A 26587-nucleotide genomic window follows, 5' to 3' on the forward strand; every position below is an offset into this window, starting at 1 on the left:
TAATCTATTAAGATAACTTTCTTTGCAAAAACTACAAATTCGTCCACTCAAAAGGATTATCAAATAAACAATATTAGCAAGATCTCATAATTAAGTTTCTATAATAATAATAATAATTGTAAAAGGTAAAATATATCACTTATCCAATTATTTTTGTTTGACTGACCTTTACTTTTGTTTGAATAAGTGGCGCTATAAATTACTTCTTATAAGTTTTTGATTGACAATCGTAATATGAATTGACGGTGGACTAAACCAAAGTTGTACTGGACTACAATTATGGTGCCTCTGCCTTTTTCCTTCAATTGTTGTTGATTTTGCTTTTGAATACGGTTAGAGATACCACCATTCTTAACATTTTCAAACCGTTTTACAACATTATTCTTATAAAACTCACCATTAATATCATTTTTTGTTTTGTTTTTGTTGACTATTTTTTTTTTTATTAGCTTATTAAATTATTTGCATATATTCTTCCTTTAGAACACTCTCAGCAGTGGAGCTAAATAACTATATAACTATTTTAACTCCACCAAAACACAAAAATCCACACTACAGCAGTGGAGCTAAAGGTAAAATTTTTACCTTCATTGCTACAGTGCACATCTATAAATAAATGTGCACTGTAACTGAAGGCTAAAATAAAAATAATTTTTTATTTTACGTTCACACTACTTTTTTAATTTTTTATTCTTTCTGCGTTTCATTCTTCTTTCTCTGTGTCTCTCTCCTCACTACTTCTCAATACCCTTCTTTCTTCCTCCACATACCTTTCTTTCTTCCTCCACAGTCCCTTTTGTTGCTTCTCTTCAGTTTCAGCTTAGACCCAAATAACTTTTTACAGTGCAAAACAAAAAGAAAAAGTTTAATTCTGATCTAGGTTCTCAAAAAAAATAAAAAATTTACATAAAAATAAGAGCTTTAAGTTATCAAAATTGAATTTTTTTTTTTTTATATATTTTTTAAACTGTATTTGTAAGGACTCAATTTGTAACGATCCCAAATTAATATTGGGTTCGAATGTTAAAGACCCAAACAATAAATTTGTAGAGCGTGGATGGCAAAGAACTAGGCTAACTCCAAAAGAAAAACGATTAAACTTTACGTTTATAGATGGATTAGCATTGATATCACAATCAACTTCTCCTTGAAACAAGTTTAGTTCTTTATTTCATAAGGTTTTCTCCTAAATACTCTTTGTTTAGAAGTTCCGATCCTCTTTCTCAATGCGTTCTTCCATGTTATATACTGTCTTCTTAGTGTCATCTTCACCACACACATGTAGGTTGGGTTCGGGGGATCCCTTCCTGTCCCATCCAATACCTCCTGGAACTTCCAACCAGCAGCTGTAAGACTGCCCCATCACTGTTCAAGCATCACCTCCACATTAATGCGGCCAAAGAGTTGGTTGAAAGGCAATTAATGCGAAGGCAGCTGTTGTTCAAGATATTTGTTTACCTTTTCTTTCTTATCCTTGGTCTCATGTCCCACCTTCAGTGGTAATGTAGCTCTGAGGTGTGTTTGCAACAATGTGGCATTCAAGTCGTCCTCAGACTCATACTATGGAGAAGGATTTTGTCCTCGGATGAATACTGAACTCACCTCACGTGATATCTACTCTTCGTTTCATTTGGTTACTCTTATGACCTGATATAGGCATCCTCAGACGGTTTTACGTCCTCAGATGGGCCATAGGCCCAGTTAACATGATTTTAATAATTTATTGATTAACCGGCCCCCACAGTATTTATTGCAATTTGAATTATAGATTTGTTGGGTTTTTGAGGAAAAACACAATAAATAGTTTTTCTTGATCTGGGTTGTTCTTATTTTGAGTTTTTGGATGAGGGAGAGGGGAAAAAGCTTGGGCTTTTGGTGTGGTTATGGTGTATGCTATGTGGGTTTTGTGTGGAAAGGTTTGTGGTAGAGAAGAACAGCTTGAAAGTGACTTCACCAAGCTCTCTGAGTGGTGTCCATGAATGTGCACTGTGCTTGTGTTTGTGTTTCGATGTTGATTTTTTTGCTTTTTTTTTTTTTTTGGTTCTTCTTCACTGGTTTTGGTTGTGTAGTGATTTTTATGTGTTTTATGGTGATTGTGGTTGTGTGTTGGTGTGTAACGACCCAAGGAAAAGCGCTAGCCATGTCTATGCTATACCTCAAAAGAACTAGTCACAATTGAGGCTCCTTGTAGTTGTTAATAAATCCCAGTTCAACCCAGTAAATACCCGATGTGAGACTCATCACACACCCACACACATCACACAGTCAATCAATCAAATTGGGGCATCACAATCTCCCCCACTTAAATCCCTAACATCCTCGTTAGGGCCCACTTTGTGGGGTAGTGTCTCTGAGCCCACACGAGATTACCGGGCTGGCTCTGGTACCATATGTAACGACCCAAGGAAAAACGCTAGTCATATCTGCGCTATACCTCAAAAGGACTAGTCACAATTGAGGCTCCTTGTAGTTGTTAATAAATCTCAGTTCAACCTAGTAAATACCCGATGTGGGACTCATCACACACCCACACACATCACACAATCAATCAATCAAATTGGGGCATCACAATAGTATCAGAGCCAGGTTAATTGAGGGCACTAGATGTAACACCCCATAATTTTGATACCAATTAAATTATCATACGTAAATTTTTAAAGGAGGCCTATAATTAAAATGGATTAAATTAATTTGGGCCTAAGGTATTAAAAAGAAGATAAATACTATGGAATATAAAGCCCAAGTGAGGTGACATAAGTACATATATGAGCCTTCAAAACCCTAGCCTTTTTCCTCTTAGGTCACACGTGTTTTTGCTGATGGGATTTCTTTTTGCTTCAGCCGACTATTGAATTTTGCCTTTCTTCACTGTGGCGTTGAGTTGGAGTCTTCAGGTTCTAATTCTACTGGATTGTTGTGATTCAAGGGAGGTTGATTTTTTTTATTTTTGCAATTAAGAGGTAAGTGGTGTTTACTAATTTTGGGAATTTTCCCAAACAGTGGTGGTTATTAAACTATTATATATCAAAGAAATATATCGTTATTCTATACATATAAATGGATATTTTATAATTTCTTGACGTGCACATTGACTATTCGTTTTATGAAAAACTTGTGGGACAACCTAAATTTATTTAAACCTATATGTGTGAATATGTCTTTATATTTTGAGAATTATGAATGAATTAGTTTGTGAGCATATTGAATATGTTTTGAAAACCTATGACAAGTCGTAATTAGAAACTCAGTATGGTATTTTAGTGCTTAGCAAGGGACAATCATACTGCAGCTAGTCCTTAGCAAGGGACGGTCCCAGAAAAGGGGACACTGCACTTTTGATAACTCCTTAGCAAGGGAGTATACTATTAAGGATCTAAAAAGGAAGCTCCTTAGTAAGGGAGTGCACATTTAGGTTCCAAAGGAGCCTTCCTTAAGAAGTGGGGATGGAAAGGAGGTTCTAGTCCTAAAAGGGGACAGTACAACCCTGTCAACGGGGCGTAAACGTTGACCACGAGAAAAGCCTAGGAAATTGTTTATATGATGATATATATATATATATATATATATATATATATATATATTAAGATGGCTCACAATATAAAAATATTATTTTCTTTTACATGAAATAGTTGATGACAAAATATTGATGAGTTATAAGTTGTGAATCTGTTAAAAGAATTATTTACTTGAAAGGTTTGTTCCCACACCCCAATGTTAGTGAATTCCACTTATTGAGTTATCTCACCCCCCCCCCCCCTTTTATTCATATTACAGATACATTAGATGGATTATTGGAGTAGAGATTCTTGGGAGACAGAAGTTACGAACTATTTTTGTGGAACTAAAGATTTTATTATTATTTTATGGTATTAAACATTGTATTGGAGAATTATCTTTGAGGATGTTTTGTATTTGGTGAATTAGAGTTATGACTTTTGTGATCAGATTCAAGGTTTTTGGTTTCTTTTATTTAATATTTTTTTTTATGGATTATTCAAATTAAATAGGCTTTTATTGCTTATGATTTTTGGGGCGTTACATTTGAGATGGTATGGGCCCCAAAGTGGACAATATCTATATAGTTGGGGCGGGGTCGTTATAGATGGTATCAGAGCCAGATTCTAGCCGGAAGTGTGGGCCCCACACGTGAGGACGCGTGTGCCCGTACGGGGGGTGGATTGTAGTGACCCAAAAAGGGGGGTCTTGCATTCCATGGAATCTCACATCGCCTAGGGAAGCACATGGAAATGTGTTTATAAGGAATGACCTCCCTTCAATGTGTAAAGGCATTTTCCCCCACTACTGTGTGCTTTGAGGGAGAACAAAACCATGAGAGGTATGGGCCTCAAAGCGGACAATATCTACATAGTTGGGGCAGGGTCGTTATATGGTGGTTGAATGAAATATTATTTTATTATAGTGTTTATATTATTTTATTGTGTAAAAAGTTAAAATAGCTTCACTATTATAGAATGTGAGAAGGTAAAATAAATAAAGTGACTTTTTATATAACTAAAAAGTTAAAATTTTAACTCCACTACCGTGCATGTTCTAAAGACTCACTTTTTCTAGGTTTGCTATATTTTTGTTAACTTTAAGTAAATAATCAAACAAGTTTTTCAATTAATGCCTGCAATATCAGGGAAGTTACTGAGTAAAACAAAAGTCTTTGAATTTTCTAAGGACCATACCGGTCATTATCAGTAAGCCAGATTGAATTCAAATATCTTTTTTCTTTTTCCTTTTTTTAGGGTCCCATCACGAAGGACAAAGAAAGAAAAAGAACTATAGTCCAAAAAAAAAAAAAAAAATTATGACATTGTTGTAAGTGGGGAAATTTCATTTTACTTGTCAGTGGGTTGGAGAGAAGAGATTAGTTTGAACTGTGATCTGATCAAGTTTGGTTTGGGCTTCCATTGACCAGAGTTGGCCCTCAAATTTTTTTAGTGAATTCCAGTGGATGCTTGGCCCACTTAAACATTTGTCTGTAAGACTATCTTTAAAAAAAAATTGAGTGCTACTTATTCCATTATAAAGTATATATTCAAGGCTTCAAAATGAATATAAATTTGACCAATTTGAATTTATAATGAGTAGAAAATATTCTACAATTTTTTTTTTTTTTTTGAGAATGAAAAAAAAAAATTCTACAAATTAATAAAGAACTTAGTTGGATAATTGATTATTCATATTATATGCTTGTGTTATTACCATGGTGTACATGGTTAGAAACATTGTTTTTTGCACTATATTGTTAATTTAGAAAGTTAAGTATGTTTTGGGTGTTGGAACATGTAACTTTGAGATTTGGAGTTTGTCATTTGTTTCTATTAGTAATTTCTAACATAGTAGTTATTACCTTTTATAATTAATTTTTGATAAATTTATTTCTTTAACATATTTCAATGGGTAATTAGATATAGCATCTAGTGATTTTTTATCTTAAATTCAATCCTACAATCCGATCCATATGATTATCTCTTTGATCCTATGTAAGATTTTGATTTTGATAATCGTGGTGTGAACGGATGGTGGACTAAACCAAAGTTAGCCATTAGGTTTAAAATAACAAATTACAGTAAATGAAGGTGGGCCATCTTTAATATTTTGTACTGGGCTACAATTATGGTGCCTTTGCCTTTTCTACCAATTGGTGTTGATTTTGCTTTTGAGTTTGGTTAGAGATACCACTTTTCATAACATATTTAAACCATGATAGAAGTAAACATCATATTTATAAGGCTTATAATTAATATTATTTTTATTATTTACTAATTACAATAGTTGAAATCAAGATTTAGAAAAAACAGTGTGAACCTAGATTTTTTGTTTTTGTTTTATTGACTATTGTTTTCCTTTTCTGCTTAAAGTGGAGGATTAGGGTTTTTTTTTTTTTTTTTTTTTAAATATATATATATATATATATTTTTTATATATCAGCTTATTAATTTATTTGCATATGTACATTGCAATATCAGAGAAGCCGTGTGGTACCCAAAAGAAGACGTCTTTGAACTTTCTAAGAACCATACCGGTAGAGGTCAAACATTTCAAATTGCAAAATATTAAAAGCTTTGCAGGAAACCAAAAATATCCATAGTCTGAACTTTCTAAGCAAAACTCCCCCCTGCGTAAATTGGCCCTCATAAAAGATTCAAGCTTACAGTGAGAAGGGAATATGAGCATGAAATTTCCAGATATGTGAAATGTAAAAATAGAAGAAAAAATATGCACCAAAGAAAACAAATACATAAGACAATATTTACATGGTTCCGCAATTTACCTACGTTCACGGAGTTGATAAGATTTCATTATTCTTAGAAATGACAAGTTGTCAATATATATAGTAGAATAACATCCGTAATAACATAAATGAGAACCAAATGGTTCAAAATGAAAAAGATCATCACTTCTTAAAGATCAGATAAGCGAGAGCAGGACTAGCTAAAAGGATTAGTTGGCTACATCATTTTCCGACTTTAACTTTCATTTATTTATTAAAGATCTTGATCTCAACTCTCAATTTTAATCTCCTCTTTGGTCTCTTCTTTCATCAGGCAGATGCATGCCATTTGCTCTTTCCATACTCTTGTGTTAACCAAGCAAATTTCCTAAACAAACAACACTACCTTTATGCTTATAATATATTTATATGTGGGTATGTGGGCCTAAATAGAAAAATAGTTAAAAATATAATTTAATTGGGGTATCTTACAAGATCCAAAAATCTAAATCGGGATTTTAATGGGATGTTACACATCTACGAGCGTTCTTAATGAATGAATTGTTTTAAGCTTTTTTTCAATTTATTTGTTTTAAACTTTTTAAATCTTATATTTTAAGATTGGTTTCAAAAAAAAAAAAAAAATCTTATATTTTAAGATTTAAGATTTGGATTGGATCGATAATAATTCCAATACCTGCATGATGCAGCATGCCTCGTTACGAAGTGACGAAATAAAATTCCTATGTTTCACATTTTTTTTTTTTTAAAAGAGAATTTTGAGTGCTTTACTCTATGTTATATATATATATATATATATATATATTTCCTTACAAAATTCTATAACCGAAAAAAAGAAAAAGAGGAGTGACACATGATACACTATAATTGGTGGAGCACAAGTGCAACGATAAAAATGGATCAGAGAATTTCTATTGGCAAGGCTGGTCTTGGGAAAGACGCGCCAAGACCTCTTTCTTTTTCAGTAGGCGTTTTTCTCTTGGTTAGGTGGGTTTCGCTTTCGTAATTTCTTCGTCTACTCAAAGTAAAAGGTCAAATCCGGTTGCCTGCAAATAATACCCGCTACGTGTTATCCCTATATAATTGGCTTCAATTATTTTGAACGTAACACACACCCCGCAAATCAGATATTTCAGAAATTGTGAACCACTTTCTTTCTTTCTGTCTCCACTCCCTGTTTCTTTGTGTTGTCAATTAGAATTTCACTCTCCAAGTATGGCTGAGGGACTTGTTACTGATCTCATTAAGCTGTTGGTTTCAACTGTCGCTCAGGAGGCAGAACAAGAAATAAGGTTGGTCGTTGGTGTAGACAAAGAAGCCAAAAAGCTTGTAGACAATCTACGAGCTGTGCAGGCGGTGCTCAATGATGCTGAGAAAAAACAAGTTACGGAAGACGCTGTGAAGGTTTGGTTAGAAAAGCTCAACAACGTATGCTACGAGATGGAAGACGTCGTGGACGAGTGGAACACTGAATTGATCAAATCAGCAATTCAGAAAGAAGAAGAAAAAAATGCTAATAGTACTCCTGTTTTGAAGATGAAGCAGGTATGCTCCTTTATCCCCTCCCCTTCATGTTGTTTTGGTCAAGTTGATAAGCTTGCTAGGCGTCATGACATTGCTCACAAGATAAAAAAGTTGGATGGAATATTAGATGAGATTACCAAAGAGAAAGATAGGTACCAGTTTCAGTTAACCAATGACCTTTCCCCTAAAGTAGTTGAGCGACCACAAACTACCTCATTTGTTGATGTGTCTGAAATATGTGGTCGTGATAGCGTTAAGGATGATCTCGTGGGCATGCTATTGGGCAAGGGTAGTGAAGAAGAAAGCAGCCCCCATCTCATCTCATTAGTGGGCATGGGAGGTATTGGAAAAACGACCCTTGCTCAACTAGCCTATAATGATCCTAAGGTGCAAGCCCATTTTGAGATAAAAGTGTGGGTTTGTGTTTCTAATCCTTTTGATCAGTGTAAAGTTTCCAAAGAAATCCTTGAATCTATTGAACATCAATCCCCAAACTTGACTGCATTGCAGGGTCTATTGGAAAAAATTACTATTAAAGTTTGGGGAAAGAAGTTTTTTCTTGTTTTAGATGATGTGTGGATGGAAGACTCCATAATGTGGGAGCCATTCAAAAATGCACTCAAATGTTGTGCCCAAGGTAGTAGAATTATAGTTACCACACGTAAAAGTAGAGTTGCAGAGGTGATGGGAAGTGTGAGCGTAACCAATTTGGAGCTATTATCTAAGAAAGATTGTTGGTCAGTGTTTAGTAAAATAGCATTTTTTGATAGGGATCCTAAGCAACGTGAGCAACTAGAAGATCTTGGTTGGCAAATGGTAGAAAAATGCAAAGGCTTGCCACTTGCCGCAAAGACTCTAGGGAGTCTAATGCGGTTCAAGAGAAGTAGAGAAGAATGGAAGAGTATTTTGGACAACAATTTGTGGAAATTTGAAGATGTGGAAAGAAGTCTTTATGCACCATTGTCATTGAGTTATTATGATTTATCCTCACCATTGAGACAATGCTTCACATTTTGTGCTGTTTTTCCGAAAGATTATGTCTTTTCTAGCAATGAGTTGGTATTTATGTGGATGGCACAAGGATATATCAAGTCGAAGGCAAATATGGAGATGGAACTCATTGCTAGAGACTACTTTGAAATCTTAGCCATACGCTCTTTCTTCCATGATTTTGAGAAAAATGAGGATAATAGCAAGATAAAAAAATGCAAAATGCATGACATAGTGCATGACTTTGCACAATTGATGTCAAAAAATGAATGCTTCTCAATCAATAGTGACAAAGAGTTGGGATTAGATTATAAAATTGCCCGCCATTTGCAATTAGAAATTCTCAAAAAAACTCAATTTCCTGAGTCTATTTATAGTGCAAAAAATCTACGCACCCTCATTTTTGTATATCAAAGTGGTTATAAATTATCTACTTTATTCCAACATTTTAGATGTTTACGAACATTATCTTTGAATGGTGATATGCTAAAGGAACTTCCAGATGCAGTGGAAAATTTCATACATTTGAGGTATTTCAATTTAATCAATTATTGTGGAAATGGATTGCCTGAAACCATTTGTCATCTAAGCAATTTACAAACTTTGAAGATTATAATTGGTAGTAATGAGTTCCATAAATTGCCACAAGGGATTAGTAAACTAATTAACCTCAGACATTTTATTTTGGATTTCAATAATTGTTGGTTAAACTTAAATATAGAGTTTCCAAGAGGGTTTGGAAGATTGACTTCTCTTAGAACATTAAATTATTTTAGTGTAAGTGGTAAGGATGATAGCAATAGATGTAAACTAGGAGAATTAAGAAATTTGAACCACCTTTATGGGACTCTTGACATAAATGGGCTGGGGAGCAAGATAGATGCATGTGATGCCGAGCATGCACAACTAAAGAAGAAGGTAGACCTTCGTACTTTGACACTAAGTTTTGATGAATGGGATGATGAGGAAATAGTAAGGGAGAATGATGCATTAGTTCTAAATGCGTTAGAGCCACCTCCAAACTTGGAATATTTAAGCATTGGAATGTACCGGGGACCGACAATGTTTCCTAATTGGATGATGTCTTTAAATAATTTGAAAAAAATTTATATTTACAATTTATCTTTGGAGCATTTGCCTCCTCTGGGGAAACTTTCGTCCCTCGAAATAGTAGAGATATGGGTGGCTTCTAGTGTGAAAAAGGTGAGTGTTGAATTTTTGGGAATAGAAGCACCCGGAAAGAAGAAGAATGACGATAAAATAATAATAATAGCATTCCCAAATTTGAAATCTCTCTCATTTAGTTATCTACGAGAGTGGGAAGAATGGAATGGGATGGGAGGAGAAGAAGAAGAAGACAATGTCAGATTCACTATAATGCCACGTCTTCAACATTTGCAAATTCGTGATTGCCCAAAGTTAAAATCGTTACCGAACTTCCTTCGTACAACTCCATTACAGAAATTTAATATTCATTATAGTCCAATTCTGGAGGAACGCTGCAAAAGAGGGACAGGAGAGGAGTGGCCCAAGATTTCCCACATCCCTAATACCATAAATGTCAGCCCAGAGGTAACTTCTTCTGACACTTCTTGTTCTTCTCTTGGGTTCTTCTTTTATTTTGCAATATATAAAATTCAATTAATCATTTTAATTATGGCTGATGAATTTATCTGGTTCTCAATCATTTGATTAAGGCAATTTATAGGATGTGGTTGCTTAGATTAGATTATTTTGTGATTTATCTAAAATTGCTTCATAAATATCCAAATCAATATCCTTAAAAATCTCAATCATTTGCATTTGTATAGACAGAATACAGCTCGAATATCTACCTACCTCTTTCTTATTCGTTTATATGGGTCTTGCTCATTTTCTTGATTTAAGGCTATGGTTATAAGACTAATCTCAAATAACCCATATGGTTTTCCTTTTAGTACATGTAGAAAAACGATGAACTAAAATGGTTCCTGTGATCTTTGTGTTTCTTGGTTCATGATGATGGTGTGTGTGTTGGCAAACAGTCCCATAGATAATAAAAAATTTAATAACAACTTTAATTAGATTCTCAGTAATTTGAATTAGGCGATTTGTATATTGTTGTATGTATTTTCATGTTAGCTGTATTGACTTACTTTGTTATTTATAGATGGCACATGTCGAATGGTCAAGCACCTTAGCTTCAATTGGGGTGCCTGTTCCCGTAGAGATGAGTGTCGCCCCAAATCCATATGTTTATGAGTTTGTGTACAGGGTAGGCTGCAAGGTAAGTACCATTTCTTTGGTACTATTTTGCATAGACATGGTTATGTATTCAGCCTTCCTATGTACTTGGACAACATTTCTTTTGGTATTTTTTTTTTTTTTTTTTTTTGGGCCATCTTGTCTATTTATTCAGCCTCCCCCTGCCCCCAATTTTGATTGAAGAAGATCCTCTGTTTTTGAGAGGAGTTGTCTCTTCACTGTGTGCTACACACTAAGGAAGAGTTGGAGAGCACTTCATTGCTTTGCACCTTTAGAACCTGAGTAGTTTTGCAATTGGGAATAGGGAGTTGCGAGTTTGACATGTAAATATTTTAAACCTTTTGAACAAGTTCTTTCTACACAAACTTCCATAAATATCAAATCTATCTTTCAAAATCCCTAACGACCTGAGCATTTGCAAATGCCTATTCCAGTAGGTATTGGTTTGTATAATAAGCTATGTCTCAAATAACTCATATGGTTTTCTTTTGGGCATGTATATTCAGGAATATGATGAAGAGATGTTTAAGGCGATCAAAGAAGGGTTGGTGAAGGTGGTGATCAAAGAAGATTCTAATTAAGATGAGGTTGATGAAGAAAAGGATGACAAAGCATTCCATGACAAAAAAGAGGATGATGAAGCAGAGCACCTATGATCTCTTTGTTTCTGGGTTCATGAATTTTAGCTACAGGTTCGGATTTTTGGATGATGATGGTGAAAGATGATTTGCGATGCTTGATTCACGAATGAGGTAATTTCTTCTGCCGCTTCTTCTTCTTCTTCTCCTTGGGCTTTTTTTTTTTTTTTTTTGCAAAATATAAATTTAAAATTAAAAAAAAAAAATCAACTAAACATTTTAATTGTCTGCCAAAATTTCACACAAAAAAAAAAAAGAAAAAGAATAAGTCACTGGTTGATGATTTTATCTTTTTTTTTTATTTTTATTTTTTTTAGGGATAGGTTGATGAAGTTATCTGGTTCTCAGTAATTTGAATTAGGCGATTTATATTATATATTGTTGTACTTCTACACATAACTAGCATGCATTGCATCTGGTTCCTTAGATTCGTTTAACTGCTCCGTAGGTTCCATATATATTTTTACCTTAACATCCTTAAAATCTCCATCATTTCTATATATATAAAGAAAACAACTTCAGTGTCTACCTCTTTCTCATTCATTTGTAGTTTTATTGTTAGATAGTAAGGGTGAAAGATGATTTGGTCTGTTTGTGTGTTGGCAAAGTTCATTCTTTGCTTGATTTAGTGTTGCAAATCTAATCTAGTCCTTGGGTATCTTCTTTTATTTTGTCGAAATAGAAAAAATTAAAGCACTTAAACATTCAACAGAATAAAATAAACAAACTGCTGGTTGATGAATTTATCTGGTTCTTAGTAATTTGAATTAGCTGATTTATGTAGTGTTATATACACATAACTAGCATATATAGCAGGCTCCGTTATATTTTTTTGATTTATTTAAAAAATTGCTTGATACCAGGTTTAATAAATATCCACATTAATAACCTTAAAAATCTCACTCTTTTGCATATATATATATATATATATTTTTTTTTTTTTTTGATAAGTAATAAGCTTTATTGATATATATTAAAAAAAATAAAAAAAAAATATAAAAAAAAAAGGACACCCTAGTACACTAGGAGTGTACAGGGGTCAACAATCAAGAATAAAAATTACAAGAACTTGTATGGTTTATTGCATATATATTCATTTTCTTGATTTAGGCTTTGTATAAAGACTAATCTCAAATAACTTTTATGGTTTTCTTTTGGGCTTGTAAATTCAATATTTTGAAGATGAGTCTGATGAAGATGAGGTTGATGAAGAAGAGTCTGATAAAGATGAGGTTGAGGAAGAAGAGTCTGATGAAGATGAGGTTGATGAAGATGATTTATGTTTATGTAACATCTTCTTCATTGAAATTCATTCTCAGCTTGATTTAGCTTTGCAATTCTGATCCATTCATGGGTAAATTCTTGTTTATCTTCTTCCTTTATTTGACCAAAATTTCAATCTATTATCCAACTCAAGTCTCAAAAATTCCCTTAAGAAGATATTAATTACAACTTTGGTAGATAAATTTATCAGATTTTGGCAAAAACCAAAAAGACATTGACACCAATGCTTCAATCTATATATGTGCCCACTATGAATGTGTGGAAGATTCACTATTTGAAAAGATAAGAAAAATAGCAGAATTATAGTTACTGAGATTCTGGCATGCTGACTTTCTTGAGTTGGTGACACATGAAAAGAAATCTAGGTAATGCTAGTCTTAATAAGAAAGATAAGGGCCCTGAAAGCTTCAAAATGTTTGATTTAATTATCTCCTATAAAAAAAAAAAAAAAAAAAAAAGTATTAAAGTTATAAGGTTAGGTGAATTCTATATATCACCTTATAATGCAATATTGTATGCTTGTTTCTTGTTTTATAGTCTAAATAATTTTGTTACATGAAAGAGTGTGAAGTATAGGAGGCCTGCAACCAACTAACAAAGCCAACTCATCTGTTAGTTTTGCCCTATCATTTTCTCCATCCATAATAACCTCATGTTAAATAATTAATTCTCTTTTAGCCTCATTTGAACCAAACATCTGATTCTAATATCTAGGGAAGTATGGTTCATGATGAATCAAATTTTCACACATGGATGCACATTTGCCATAGAAGCAAGTCCTTTATCATTTCATAATGGAAGCAAGGAAATGCATCATGGAGCATATCATGTGTAATCCATATTATATGGTGGCATATGAATGGTGAGCTAGGTAATTGATCAGTTTTCAGCTCATGTAATTTCCAGCCTCACGTTTTAGGGTTTGAAATTAATTTAATAATTTTCATGGTTTAGTGTTATACATTTAGGCAATGATGAATACAAAGGCATATGGATTTCTTGTCTTATTGATTTTGTGTCATGGAAGAGGGGGAAGAATGGGATGTTACCACCAGGAGTGGAGGGGATGAGATGAGAAATGCTTGCTTTTCTTTTTACCATTGGTAGTCGCCAATTTGGAAATGACATTCAAAAATGGACATACAAGAATTAGTTACCAATATGTGCAAGGAAAAAAGAAAAAGAAGAAGAAAAAGGCAATCAAGCCATATTACTATTACTATTATTCACGCGGGGTAGTTCAATTCTAATTCACCTATAGGTAACTTTATATTCTTCTTTTTTTTCTTTTCTATGGATGCTATTGCATTTGCTTTTTAAGTCATGATCAATAACTTTTATATCCAACCCTTAAGGGCTTGGGAATGTTTTGGTCTCATTCAATCTTAATATCATGCAAAAGGCATCATGTACAAAAGCCCCACTACTTATGGAAAACATGGTGCAAAAACCCCATTATCACTTCAAAGATTCCGCAAACAAGCTTAGCCTTTAATCTTGTTTTCTTTAGCAGTCCATTTGATTTGGTTGCATCTGAAAATCTTTAATTTTGAATGCTTGAATCTTTTTTTTTTTTTTAATTATTCAACTGGTTAAAGAAAAAAGAGGAAAGCCCCCATAGCTCAATCCTTTTTTTCATTGATCTAGTATTTATATCGAAGGGTCATTACTTTCTATTTATGATACAATAATTGGGAGAACAACAGGTGTTAGTGGCACCTTTGAAACTTTCTATAGCATTCTGGATCCAGGACTCTACTAAAAAGATCTTCTCTGCCATTAGTAACTTTAAGAACTAACTATACAATTTTACATAGCTGCCTCTACCTTGCAAACTGCTCCAATATGTCTGTTTGATAAAATTTTAATTGAATTTCATCAGTTTTGCTCAATGGGAGTACACATTGCTCAAGAGCGGCTTTTGTGGTTTATAAGGTGATGCAATTTGATTTATCATTTTTTTTTTTTTGGTTTTTTGTATTATGGAGTTAAAGTTTGAGTTTTTTGAGTTCCCAAATTTTGAAAGGACCGGACAATGTGATATCAAAAAGTTGCTACAAATTTATAATTTATACATTAAACTTGTGTTAAAGAGTACTTTTCTCTATAGGAAATTTGGAGTATACACAAAAGCTTTCGTGGCTGGACCTCCAAAAATCGTTGACAATGTCATATCTAGCTCATCTCCAAGTGTAATCTATGATTAAATCTCAAAACAATCTTCATCTTTTTGTCACCCATGATTCAGATCACAGACAAAGCCTTTTAGATTTTACAATTATCATTATACCAACATGTTAACATATACCATACAGACAGATTATTTATGATAGATGAGGAAGATCAATCTCAAAGAGAAAACCCATCAGGAAGGTCAAGGATCTAAGGAATGAAATGTGCATGAGGTCTTCACATTCACTCCCAAAGGAAAGTGAGGAAGATAAAGCCTCTCAAAATATCATTTAAGGTATATTTTTCCCTTAAATTTTTTTTTTTTGGATAAATATATTTTTCCCTGAACTTCTGTTTTCTTGTTTGATTTTTGATTCCATAGTTACTGCTGCTTCTCATTTAAATAAAGTCTTTGGTAGCTCTGTTTTATTATAGGAATTAAAATAATATTTTCTGGGTTATTTTTATGCTTCTAATCTTGCTTAGGAATTAAATGTGTTGCAATGCGTAGTAGTAAAGTTTACAGTATAATTGAAACTCTGCTGCAGGAAATAGTCTATCCTACTAGTGATCCTAATTTAAAAAAGAAAAAAAAAAAGAAAGAGTCATTCTTATTACTCTTTGATTTCTCATGTATTGCTCATAATGCTCATCCCTTGTTTAATGCTTATACTTTGAAATTCCTTTTAACATGTTATAGCTCCTTTCAATTGAGGTTAAGGCTACTATACATTAATTTTAGATTGTTAACATTGTTGTTCATCGTGATTAAAAGTATTATAATTCTAATCATTTAAAAAAGTATGCTTTCTTTGCAAAGTTATTGCTTCTAATTATGTTTGTTACCCTGAATAAGCCCTTAATCCACGCCACTAGGAAAAAGTTCTGCACTTTACAGGAGACCTTGGAGGATGGAGAAAATATGTTCAGCAAGCACTTGGGGATGCAAGCATGGATTTTGAACTGCCAAAGAAAGTAAGTTTTCCCTTTTTACATAGATAGCACTATTGCCAATGACCAGTTCTCAGTTTTGTCCTTCAATTATTGCTCTATCGGGCATGCAATTCTTAGTTTCTTATATCTTTCTCTATATTAATCTATGGGTATGGTTGTCATTCATGGGTCAGATCAAAGACGAACTTCGTTAAGCTAGCAGCCAGCTAGTGTTTAAAGCTCTAAGCATGGAGAATGGTGGTCTGCTACAGTCAATATTGTCCATTGTGGCCTCGTGTACTTTATTTTGTCCTCGTCATCAGGCTTACGTGGAAGGTTTTCATTTTTTCCTTTCTCCCCCCCCCCCCCCCCCCCACTCCCACTCATATTTAAGGTGCTTTTCTGTAGCTTTTCTAAGAAGATAAATTAGGGCACTGGTCAGGTCTAGAACAAGGGTCAAACTAATAGTTGGTGTAGTATTTGCACTTAAATTTTTGAAGATGTATTGTCTTGTGGCCTAGTGAATACCAATTTATGTTTTCCACTGGTACAATTCAAGTTTTATTTTTGGTCCACTGTCCATGGATTTGATTAAAACAATTCAAAAGATTAGTTATAATTTGCATAGAATTGATTATCAACATAGTGGCATGATCATTTTCATGTTTTTAGTTAATTTCCTGCTGGTGAAATGCTTGTTTGGAAACTGCCGATGTGGTACCATTTGTTTAACATTATTTTCTGATCCTGTGCAGTGCATATTCAGGTTGCTGTTTTCTAGTTCCAACATGAATGTTGCTGGTTAAAAGGTGTTGGCCTCTTCATGGCTTCAAGGAACTCTCATGGGACCTTGAGCAACAGAATAACTTGAAACTATCATGGCCAACTCTTAAGATAGATATCAACCTGCAAATGATGCTGCATATTCAACCCTTCGGAATTTGAATTCTTCCTTCCAGTTCAACTCAACTATCTCCCCTTATCTCTTTGGCCAGTCTTGCACATTTTATTCATGTTATGATAACTCTCATGCCTAGTGATTAGAAATTTAATTATAAATTTCTGAAAAAATCATTATCTAGTGATGCCATGTGACGAGATAATTGGCCAATTTTTCCATCTCCATCCTCTACCTACGCTGGAATTTTAATTGTTCGATAAAGTATGAAAACAAGGATGCAAAAACAAGGGGGAAGGCAATGAGAACAACTGCCACAATAGCTAACCGGTCATGGTGATGCCCAAAGTAATCTTCTAAGAATGCAACTATTTTGGTTTCTCCAAATACCCCAATCTCTTTATTTATATCTCCATATTGTGATGTAAGCATACCATTAAGTGACCAAGATGCAGGGGTCAGATAATACATCCAGATCCACCACTTTGGAATTTGCTGCAAGAGTAAAACAATATGATCAGTTCTACTATATCTTCTTTTTAAATCCTAGTGCCCACACATACTCTATGGCCACAAGAGAGGGGAGTTTTGTAGCCTTAACTTACTGGCTTAGGAATCAAAAAACCAGCAAAGAGGTTGAATGTTGTGTAGAAGGCTGATGCCAAAATTGCAGCTACCATGAAGTTTGGCGTCAGTGACAGAAGTAGCATTCCCAAATAGTTGAAGGAGAGCAAGGAACAAAATATTGTATAGAAGTACCAAAAAACCTTATAAGCTGATCCATAATATCCAATCATTGGATAGCTGATCGTCACAAAATTAGTATCCACAACTGCTAAGAATTGAACATAACTAAAATTATAAATAAATAAGAGATGAAGAAGAAAGAAAGAGGTTCATATCAAGATATTAACTCTGCCTCTCTTTCACTCTCTTCCCTTTTTGGATCAAGCTAGCACAAGTAAACATGTAAAAGCGGTTGGAAAAGATGAGATAAATTTCTCATGCCATCACTCTCGAAGATCTAGCAAGAATCCAAAGTACATCAAATTTACAATGTTTGAGATTACTCATAATGCCCTGAAAGCAGTCAAAGATAAATTCAATTAGTTCCAAAGAAAATTATAGCTATGCAAGTGAATAAGCCCATGAAGAGTACATTCCTGCAAATATTTGCATAACTACAACATCATGCATAAAATTGTATATCTTACAGATGCACAATCTTAAGCAAAGAAAAATCTGCGACTGTAAGAATCATGCTAATTAGACAAACAATTCATAAAAGAAATTCTGGTTCTACTGTCACTTACAATGCGCAAGCTCAATTAATATTAGAAATCACATCAAGTTTTAAAATGCCAATGCAGCTCATATGAAGATTATTCAACTTAAAAGGACTATATTTTGTTCCACATAAGAAGCAATGGCAGAGACTCCACGTACACGGCATCAAAATTACTTATAGAGACATTATTTTATTTCACATTATACAGCAAAAAAACACCAATGAAAATTGTAGTTGAACTCAGCAACTCACTCATCGAATGCCACAGTTGCTTTCACAAAATATTAGTATATGTCTATGATAGAGAATATAACACCCAACTTTGTTGTAATTAACTCAAGTCCATGTTGCAGATCGTGCGCGGTGTATGGAGAAGAAGACTGAAACGCAACGTTTTGGTTCTGGTTTCCGTTCTCCTCAAACGCAACGCTTCGATATATTCAACGCACAGTTTCATTAAATGAACACGGTGTCGTATTGGTTACATGTACGCATGTACTTCCAATTAAAGAGCACGAGCTGGTCGCGTGTATCATTGAAACAGTTGTTAAATTTTAATTGGCTAGTTTGTTTGTGATGTCAGAAGTTAGTAGTCAGTTTTTGTTCTATTCTCCACAAATGCAGTGCTTCGTTAAACTCAACGCACCGTTTTGTTAAAGTAACACGGTGTCGTATTGGGCAAAATGTATGTATGTTGAAGAGTACGAGCTGATCACGTGGATCATTAAAATAGTTGTTAACCACTACTAAGTTAGTTTGTATAATTGTCCGGACTAAAAAAGTAAAGACATTATTTGAAATAAGACATAATAAAGTTATAAATGCTCAACTGAGGTGAACAAAATTCAAAAGAATAAATGTCGACATTATAAGATAATTCAACTTTAAGCACTACACTAGGTTCCATAATGTAGATTAATATAAACTAATAGCCTAGCTTTTTTTTTTTTTTTTTTTTTTTTAAATGGGAATAGCCTAGCTTTTTACCAAATGATAGATTCTCCATGTAAATTAATGTGTACGGATGTGGATTTAAAATATATATATATGCTGAAATTGAAGGAAAAGTGAACAAATATATGTACTGAATGTTTGTCCATACTTCTTTTCAACAATTTTAACTCTCCAAGTGAAATTCCTTGGTAATTCAACTTCATCATTTGCAATAAAACCCAAGAAATAGCATGGTGTAGAAGTGTAAAAAAGATTGGTTGCTAAAAAGTTTCTATGTGAGTCTAGAAGTTAGGTTTCCCTCTAATTTCTTTCCACAGTAGAATTGGTGAGTCCCTTCTTTGAACGTGCGTTGTATCCTAGGAGTAGCACTGTTATTCCTAGGCTTGTTGGGTTCTTTTTTGGGGGTGGGGAAACAGTGTTGAGCGAGTGAGAGAATGGACGATTTGGCTCAGTCTTGGAATAAGTTCACTCTATCGGATAGAGAGGGACCGGGTTGCTGCCTACTTGATGATGATAGAAGTCAGAAATTTTCCATTGCTGCTAAGTTTTTGACTAGGCGAGCAATCAATATGGAGGTCATAGCGAAGACGTTTAACCCGCTGTGGAGAGCCAAGAATGGGTTCAAGATTCAGAGCTTTGGAGACCACAAAATTCTTTTCATCTTTGACAACATGGAGGATGTGGATAGAATTTTAGAAGGTGAGCCGTGGACGTTTGACAAACATCTAGTGGTCATGAATCGATACGAGAATGAGTCCTCTCTTCAAGATATAAAATTTGAGAAGATGAAACTGTGGGTTCAACTTCATGGGCTTCCGATTAAGTATATGACAATAGAGGCGGCGAAGAAAATTGGCAGTGTCTTGGGGGAGGTTTACGTGCTGATGAACCCAAAATTATTTGATGGTGGTCATTTTGTTCGTATTCAGGTGTCCATTGATTTGTCACTACCTTTGTGCCGTGGCAGATTAGTGTCTATAGGTGAAGGAGGGAAGCAGGTATGGATAGCGTTCAAGTATGAAAGGCTTCCTAACATATGCTATTGGTGTGGGAGACTTGCTCATGATGATAGAGATTGTGATTTGTGGATTGATAGTGAGGGTACCCTCAAACCAGAACAACGCGAGTTTGGGCCATACTTGCGAGCACAGCCTTTTGTTGCTGCTAGACGTAATGCTATCACCGTCCCTGGGTTCTATGCAACGAAGAAGAAGGTCAGATCAGGTACACCAGAGGTAAGCAATTCAGGCCAGAAATCTGATTCTGGCAGCAGATGTGTAACGGAATAGCCACAGGATGTAACGGTCAACAATAATGATGGGAGCAATAATGAGGGCATTGAAGATGATGACGTTGTGTCTTTAAAGAGTAATGAAGGAGGAAGGGTTATGAGGGAAGATACGGCTGACCAAAACAGAATTAATGAGGATATTATTGGGGTATTAAATCCCCCTAAGGAAACTGAAATTGAGGAAGTGGCGTGTAATGAGGAATTATGTCTGGTAGAAGAATTTGGGGCGGCTAAGTTATTGGATTCAGGTAGGAAAGCTCACAAAAACCCTAATCCAAGTGATATCTCTAACCCTAGTGCACGTGATAATTTAAGTGGCACACCATCACTTAAGTTGTCACGTGATACTAATGGAATTAGGGTTCACAAACACCAATCTTCACGAGTAGCACGTACTTGACACGTAGAGAAAGAAATAATCCAAAGAGTAACACGGCAGCACAAGTTAAGATGCAAGGAAAAAAAAGAATGGCGGCATCTGAGGTATCCCATATGGCAGGTTCAGCAAAACGATTCCAAGTAATTATCAATGATGATGAAAAATCCTTTGTAGTGGCGGGAGCTAATGTTCAGCCCCGCTAAGGGCAATGAGTTGTTTAGCATGGAACTCTCGTGGGCTTGGGAACCTACGTACAGTAAGGGAGCTCGGTGATTTCATTCGGGCAAAAGATCCCTCTGTGGCGTTTTTAGCCGAGACACTTACAGATGATGCAAGGCTAGAGTTCATACAGAGAAGTATTGGTTTTGAGCATAGATGGGTCGTGCCAAGAGTGGGAAGAAGTGGTGGATTAGTTTTGTATTGGAAAGCATCAGTCAATTTGATGGTGGAAGACTCGGATAGACACTATATTGATGCGGTGATTAATAAAAATATGGATAATGAATGGAGATTAACTGGGTTTTATGGGGAACCTGATACAACAAGAAGACATGAAGCTTGGGCCAAATTAAGAGCTCTAAACTCACAACCTAAAAAGCCTTAGCTTTGTTTCGGGGATTTCAATGAGATTATAAAACAGGAGGAGAAACTAGGAAGAGCTAGAAGGCCATATTATCTGATGCAGCAGTTTAGGTAGGTGATTGATGAATGTGGCTTCATGGTTTTGGGTTTTGAGGGATCTAAATTTACATGGAGCAAACACTTTGATAGCGAGGTTTCAATTTGGGAGAGGCTTGATAGGTGTTTGGTTAATAATAGTTGGTTCATGATGTTTGGAGGTTCAAGGGTGTACCACTTGTCTTGCACTTCATCGGATCATATCCCAATATTCATTTCCCTATCGGGTTTGAACCCTCCAATTCGGAAAAAAAATTTCAGGTTCGAACAAATATGGCTTTCAAATTCGAGCTGTGAGGAAGTGGTGGTTTCAGCTTGGGGTAGTGGAAGTGATGGAAGTTTAGAGAGCAATATTTTGAGTAAAGTTGAAAAGTGTGGAAAGGAGCTAGGGATATGGGAGAAAAATGTTTTTGGTAATGTTAGGATGGAGTTGAACCGATTGAAAAAATCCCTAGCTAAAGAAGAAAGATTCGCTATGGTGAGTGGAAACAATTTTAGGGTCAGGCAGATTAAAAAAGAGGTTGAGGTGATGCAGGATAGGGAAGCCACGATATGGGCTCAAAGGTCTAGAATCCTATAGGCTAATGAAGGGGACAAAAACTCTAAATATTTCCATTGTTGTGCTACTAGGAGATTCAGGAAAAATTCATTACAGGGTATCAGAGATGAGGCAGGAGTATGGAGAACCAGACAAGAAGAGATTGGTGAAGTTATGGTCAACTATTTCAACTCTCTATTTACTGCTTCAGAGGGGATTGTATCCACAGGGGCTTTGGATTGTTTTCCAACACTGATAGATGAGGAGATGAATGGTGACTTGTGTCATGAGTTTGAGGCAAGTGAAGTTGCCATTGCCCTCAAACAAATGGTGCCCCTCAAAGCTCCTAGCCCGGATGGTATGCCCCCGCTCTTCTACCAACATTTTTGGAGCACGGTTAATCAGGATGTCACCTCTTCCATTCTGTCTTGGTTAAATTCAGGTACAATACCAACCAATCTGAACCATACTTTTATTACTCCTGTGCAGAAATTAAACTCTCCTGAATTTCCCCACCAGTTTCGCCCCATTAGTCTTTGTAATGTCCTTTACAAAATCTACTCTAAAGTTCTTGCAAATCGCCTTAAAAAAAATACTTACATCCATTATCACTGAACACCAATCAGCATTCACTAAAGGTCGATTGATTTCTGACAATATTCTAGTGGCCTTTGAGACCTTACACAGCTTACAAAACTTTAGGGGAGGTAACTATGAGTATATGGCATTAAAATTGGATATGAGTAAAGCGTATGATAGGGTGGAGTGGTCGTATTTGGAGGGGATAATGAGAAAGATGGGTTTTAGGGAGAGGTGGATAAATCTTGTAATGGGTTGTGTGAAAACTGTATCATATTCAATTTTGGTGAATGGTGATCCATGTGGGATGATTTTTCCTACAAGGGGTATTAGGCAAGGAGACCCACTCTCTCCTTTCCTATTTCTTCTTTGTACGGAAGGATTGAATGGCTTAATTAAAAAAGGCAGATTTACAAGGTGAAATCCATGGATACTCCCTTTGTAGGAGGGGTCCAAAACCAACGCATCTGCTCTTTGCAGATGATAGTTTGATTTTTTGCATGTCAACAATGGAGGAGTGTGGGAAGGTTTTGAATATACTTAAGGAGTATAAGGAAGCATTGGGACAAAAAATGAATAGAAGTAAAACCTCACTGTTCTTTAGTAAGTCTGTACCAGAGGAGGAGAAGCATGGAATCAAGGTGGCCATTGGAGTCCCCAAAATCTTGCACTATGAAAAATACCTTGGGCTGCCCTCCTTGGTTGGCAAAGGTAAAAAAGAAAGTTTTAATTACATAAAAGAGAAAGTATGGCGGAAGCTTCAAGGGTGGGAAGCTAAATTGCTTTCGCAAGCGGGGAGAGAAGTACTCCTAAAGGCAGTCATACAAGCCATCCCTACCTACACTATGAGGTGTTTCAAATTGCCATTTGGTTTGTGCAATGAGATTGAGTCTCTAATCAAGAAATTTTGGTGGGGCCAAAGAGATGACCGAAGAAAAATCCATTGGGTTAAATGGGAGGAAATGACGAAATCGAAAACTATTGGAGGTATGGGCTTTCGAGATCTTGCTATGTTCAATGACTCACTCTTGGAAAAGCAAGCTTGGTGGCTATTGCATGATAAATCATCACTATTTTACAAAGTATTTAAGGCTCGTTTCTTCCCAAATTCAACAATTATGGAGGCTACCGACTCAAGGATGGGGTCATATGCTTGGAAAAGTATCCTTAGAGGTAGAGACATCATTCAAAGAGGGGCTTTATGGAGGATAGGTAATGGAGAAAAAATAAACATTTGGCAGCAACGTTGGTTGCCAAGAAAACACCTAACTCAGCTGCCAATTTGTCCCTTGGAGAGCTTTGAAGATCATACAGTAGCTACTCTCTTTGATCCAATCACATTAAGGTGGAATGAAGAGTTGGTGGATGGGCTATTTGTGACTGAAGATGCAGACTTAATAAAGAAAATCTCACTCAACCGTAATGCAATAGAGGATACTCTATATTGGCCACATTCTCCAACAGGCAATTACTCTTGTAAGTCCGGGTATAGATTTCTTAAATAGGAGGCGGAGATGGAATCAAATCCGCAAGCACCACCAATCTGTGAGAAGCGACTGTGGAAGAAAATTTGGCAGATGCGAGCCCCCCCAAAGGTTAAAAATTTTCTTTGGAAGGCTTGCCGTAATGCTTTGCCAACCAAACAAGCATTGATGCGAAGAAAGATCCTAGAAGGCCCAACGTGTGAGAGGTGTAAAAATGATGTGGAGGACCCACTTCACGCATTATGGTTATGCCCGGAACTGGATGTGGTGTGGTCAGATCAAAGAATGTGGGGATTCTAGTATGAGGTCGGCTTTGTCACTGTCAAGGAGCTGCTGCTATGGATGATAGATGAAGGTAAATCCTTGGAACTTCTAGCTTTTACGGCATGGGGTGTATGGAACCAGAGGAACAGAGCACGTTTAAAGTTGCAATCCAGCCCGCTTCATCAGGTTGCTGCACAATCACAGACTAGTCTGGTGCAATACCGAGCTGATTTGCAAGTTTCAGAGGTACAAGTGGGGTGTAGCGGTAGGGGGGGAAATAGATGGACGGCACCACCAATCGGTTTTGTTAAAATAAACTTCGATGGAGCAAATGCCGAATCCTCAAGGCTGTCTGGTGTGGGAGTAGTGATTCGAGACTCGGAGGGTGCTGTTTTGGCTTCTTGTGTAGAGAAATTAAATCAACCGTTCAAGGCAAAAGATACGGAAGCTTTGGCTGCATTGAAGGCTCTGTCCTTCGCACACGAGTTGGGCTTCCAAAATATTGTCCTTGAAGGTGATGCGTTGAACTTAATTCAAGCGTTGAAGGCACAAGAACAGAACTTATTGCCGTGGGGTCTGCTGGTAGAAGATGTGAAAGAGTATGGAACAAAATTTAGAAGAGTATTGTATTCTCATGTTAGGAGAAATGGCAATAGTGTAGCTCATAATCTGGCCAAACATGCTTTATGCATACCAGATTTTCAAGTTTGGATGGAGGATGTTCCATCCCATATTGTTCAGTTTTTACAGTTGGATGTAACTCATTTACGTTAATGGACTTTCATAAGTTCTTTCTCAAAAAAAAAAAAAAAAAAAAAAAAGAAGTGAAATTCCTTGGTGGCTCATTTTCTAACTCCATTTCCTGCTTATTGTATTTATCAAAGGCAATTTTCACACTCTAAGTGAAATTCCTCTTAATCACAATTTATTGTATTGCCATCAATGAGCACATTTCATTATTTTATCAAATAGATATGGGGTTGTAAGACATTGTTTATGCTCTTAATCTAAAGATGGGGTTGTAAGACATTGTTTATTCTAACACTAATACCAAGATGAATTTTCCACCGAAATGCAGATCCAGTCAAAGATAAAATCTAAAGTTGATCTGCGCAAAAAGAAGATATTCAACTCAGCCGAACCACCATTATATTATATATGGTGCTCTTGCCTTTTCATTATACTTTTTTGACTCATTGGAAAATTAGGTGGGTTTTGCTTTTGTAATTTTGTTCAACTACTAAAGGTTAGTGGTAAGGATCTTCCAATTAACATGCTCCCAATTGGCAGCAAATACCCACCACAAGTTGTCCCTTAAGTAACACAGCCAATCGAGAATATACCACATATACTTCATTGACTAGAGTAGACAACACTTTGATTCACCCTAAGTTGTGAGAGAGAAGTTATAAAAATAAGTGTAAAAGTAAACTTGTGAAAAATTAAAGGTTAAATTTTTTTTTTTCAAGAGCTAAGACTAAAAGTGACTTTTGAAATTTTTAATCTCAATCTTTAATTTGCAATTGCATGGTACAACACCTAATCTCAATCCCTTAAACTTGAGGTAGTGGATTGTAGGAAATAACGTGGGGATACATTTGAAACCTTTTTCTTTTTATGGGCTACAATTATGGTGCTTTTGCCTTTTTCACTAATTAGTGTTGATTTTGCTTTCGAGTAAGGTTAGGAATACCACTTTTTTCCATATTATATATTATTGGTGATTTTATGCTTTTTTTTTTTTTTAATAACGTGAAGTAGAATCCTATGATTCTCATTTAATCTACAATTTGATCCGTATGACCAACTCACCAATCCTTGTAGGGCTTTGATCTTAATAACCATAATGTGAACTGATGATATACCACATAGACTTTATTAATCATAATTTTCCCTTAAACTTAAGATACTAGATGAACATGGAGCTAAAATTATGGTGCTTTTGTCTTTTCCACTAATTAATTGGTATTGGTTTTGCCATAGTTCAAGGCAAGTGTATAACCTGGACATATGGAAAAATTAATTTCCATTTTCCTAGGTCCTTGTAAAAACGTTCCATAATGTGCTAGGCCAATACAACCTATTATTGGACCAAGTAAACTTAAATTTGGTCCACCAAAACCCAAATTTTAAAGTCCACAACTATTCAAGACAATCTCTAATGGTACGTTTGGATTAGGAGGGAGGGAGAGAGAGTAAGTAAAG

The 26587-nt window shown here is 35.4% G+C and overlaps 1 protein-coding gene across 3 annotated transcripts; it reads left to right on the top strand.

The window, feature by feature from the left end:
* Positions 1-7057: 7057 nt before the first annotated feature.
* On the top strand, positions 7058-17123 carry LOC115979583 (putative disease resistance protein RGA3). Of its 3 annotated transcripts, XM_031101635.1 has the most exons (10): positions 7058-10330; positions 11509-11754; positions 12823-12994; positions 13462-13535; positions 13639-13795; positions 14807-14859; positions 15240-15391; positions 15953-16071; positions 16224-16365; positions 16785-17123. In XM_031101635.1, the coding sequence occupies exons 1-2, from the start codon at positions 7460-7462 to the stop codon at positions 11581-11583; spliced, it is 2946 nt and encodes a 981-aa protein (XP_030957495.1). In that variant the 5' UTR covers positions 7058-7459; the 3' UTR covers positions 11584-11754; positions 12823-12994; positions 13462-13535; positions 13639-13795; positions 14807-14859; positions 15240-15391; positions 15953-16071; positions 16224-16365; positions 16785-17123. The 3 variants fall into 3 exon arrangements, with proteins under 3 accessions (XP_030957495.1, XP_030957496.1, XP_030957497.1); XM_031101636.1 differs by lacking the exons at positions 13462-13535; positions 13639-13795; XM_031101637.1 differs by lacking the exons at positions 13462-13535; positions 13639-13795; positions 14807-14859.
* Positions 17124-26587: the final 9464 nt, after the last annotated feature.

The sequence above is a fragment of the Quercus lobata genome, chromosome 3 (genome assembly GCF_001633185.2).
Source record: "Quercus lobata isolate SW786 chromosome 3, ValleyOak3.0 Primary Assembly, whole genome shotgun sequence".
NCBI lineage: Eukaryota > Viridiplantae > Streptophyta > Magnoliopsida > Fagales > Fagaceae > Quercus > Quercus lobata.

Coding starts and splice junctions, on each gene's coding strand:
- LOC115979583 (XM_031101635.1), top strand. CDS start 7,460: ATGGCTGAGGGACTTGTTACTGATCTCATTAAGCTGTTGGTTTCAACT. Junction 10,331..11,508: donor CCATAAATGTCAGCCCAGAG/GTAACTTCTTCT, acceptor ATGTATATTCAG/GAATATGATGAAGAGATGTT.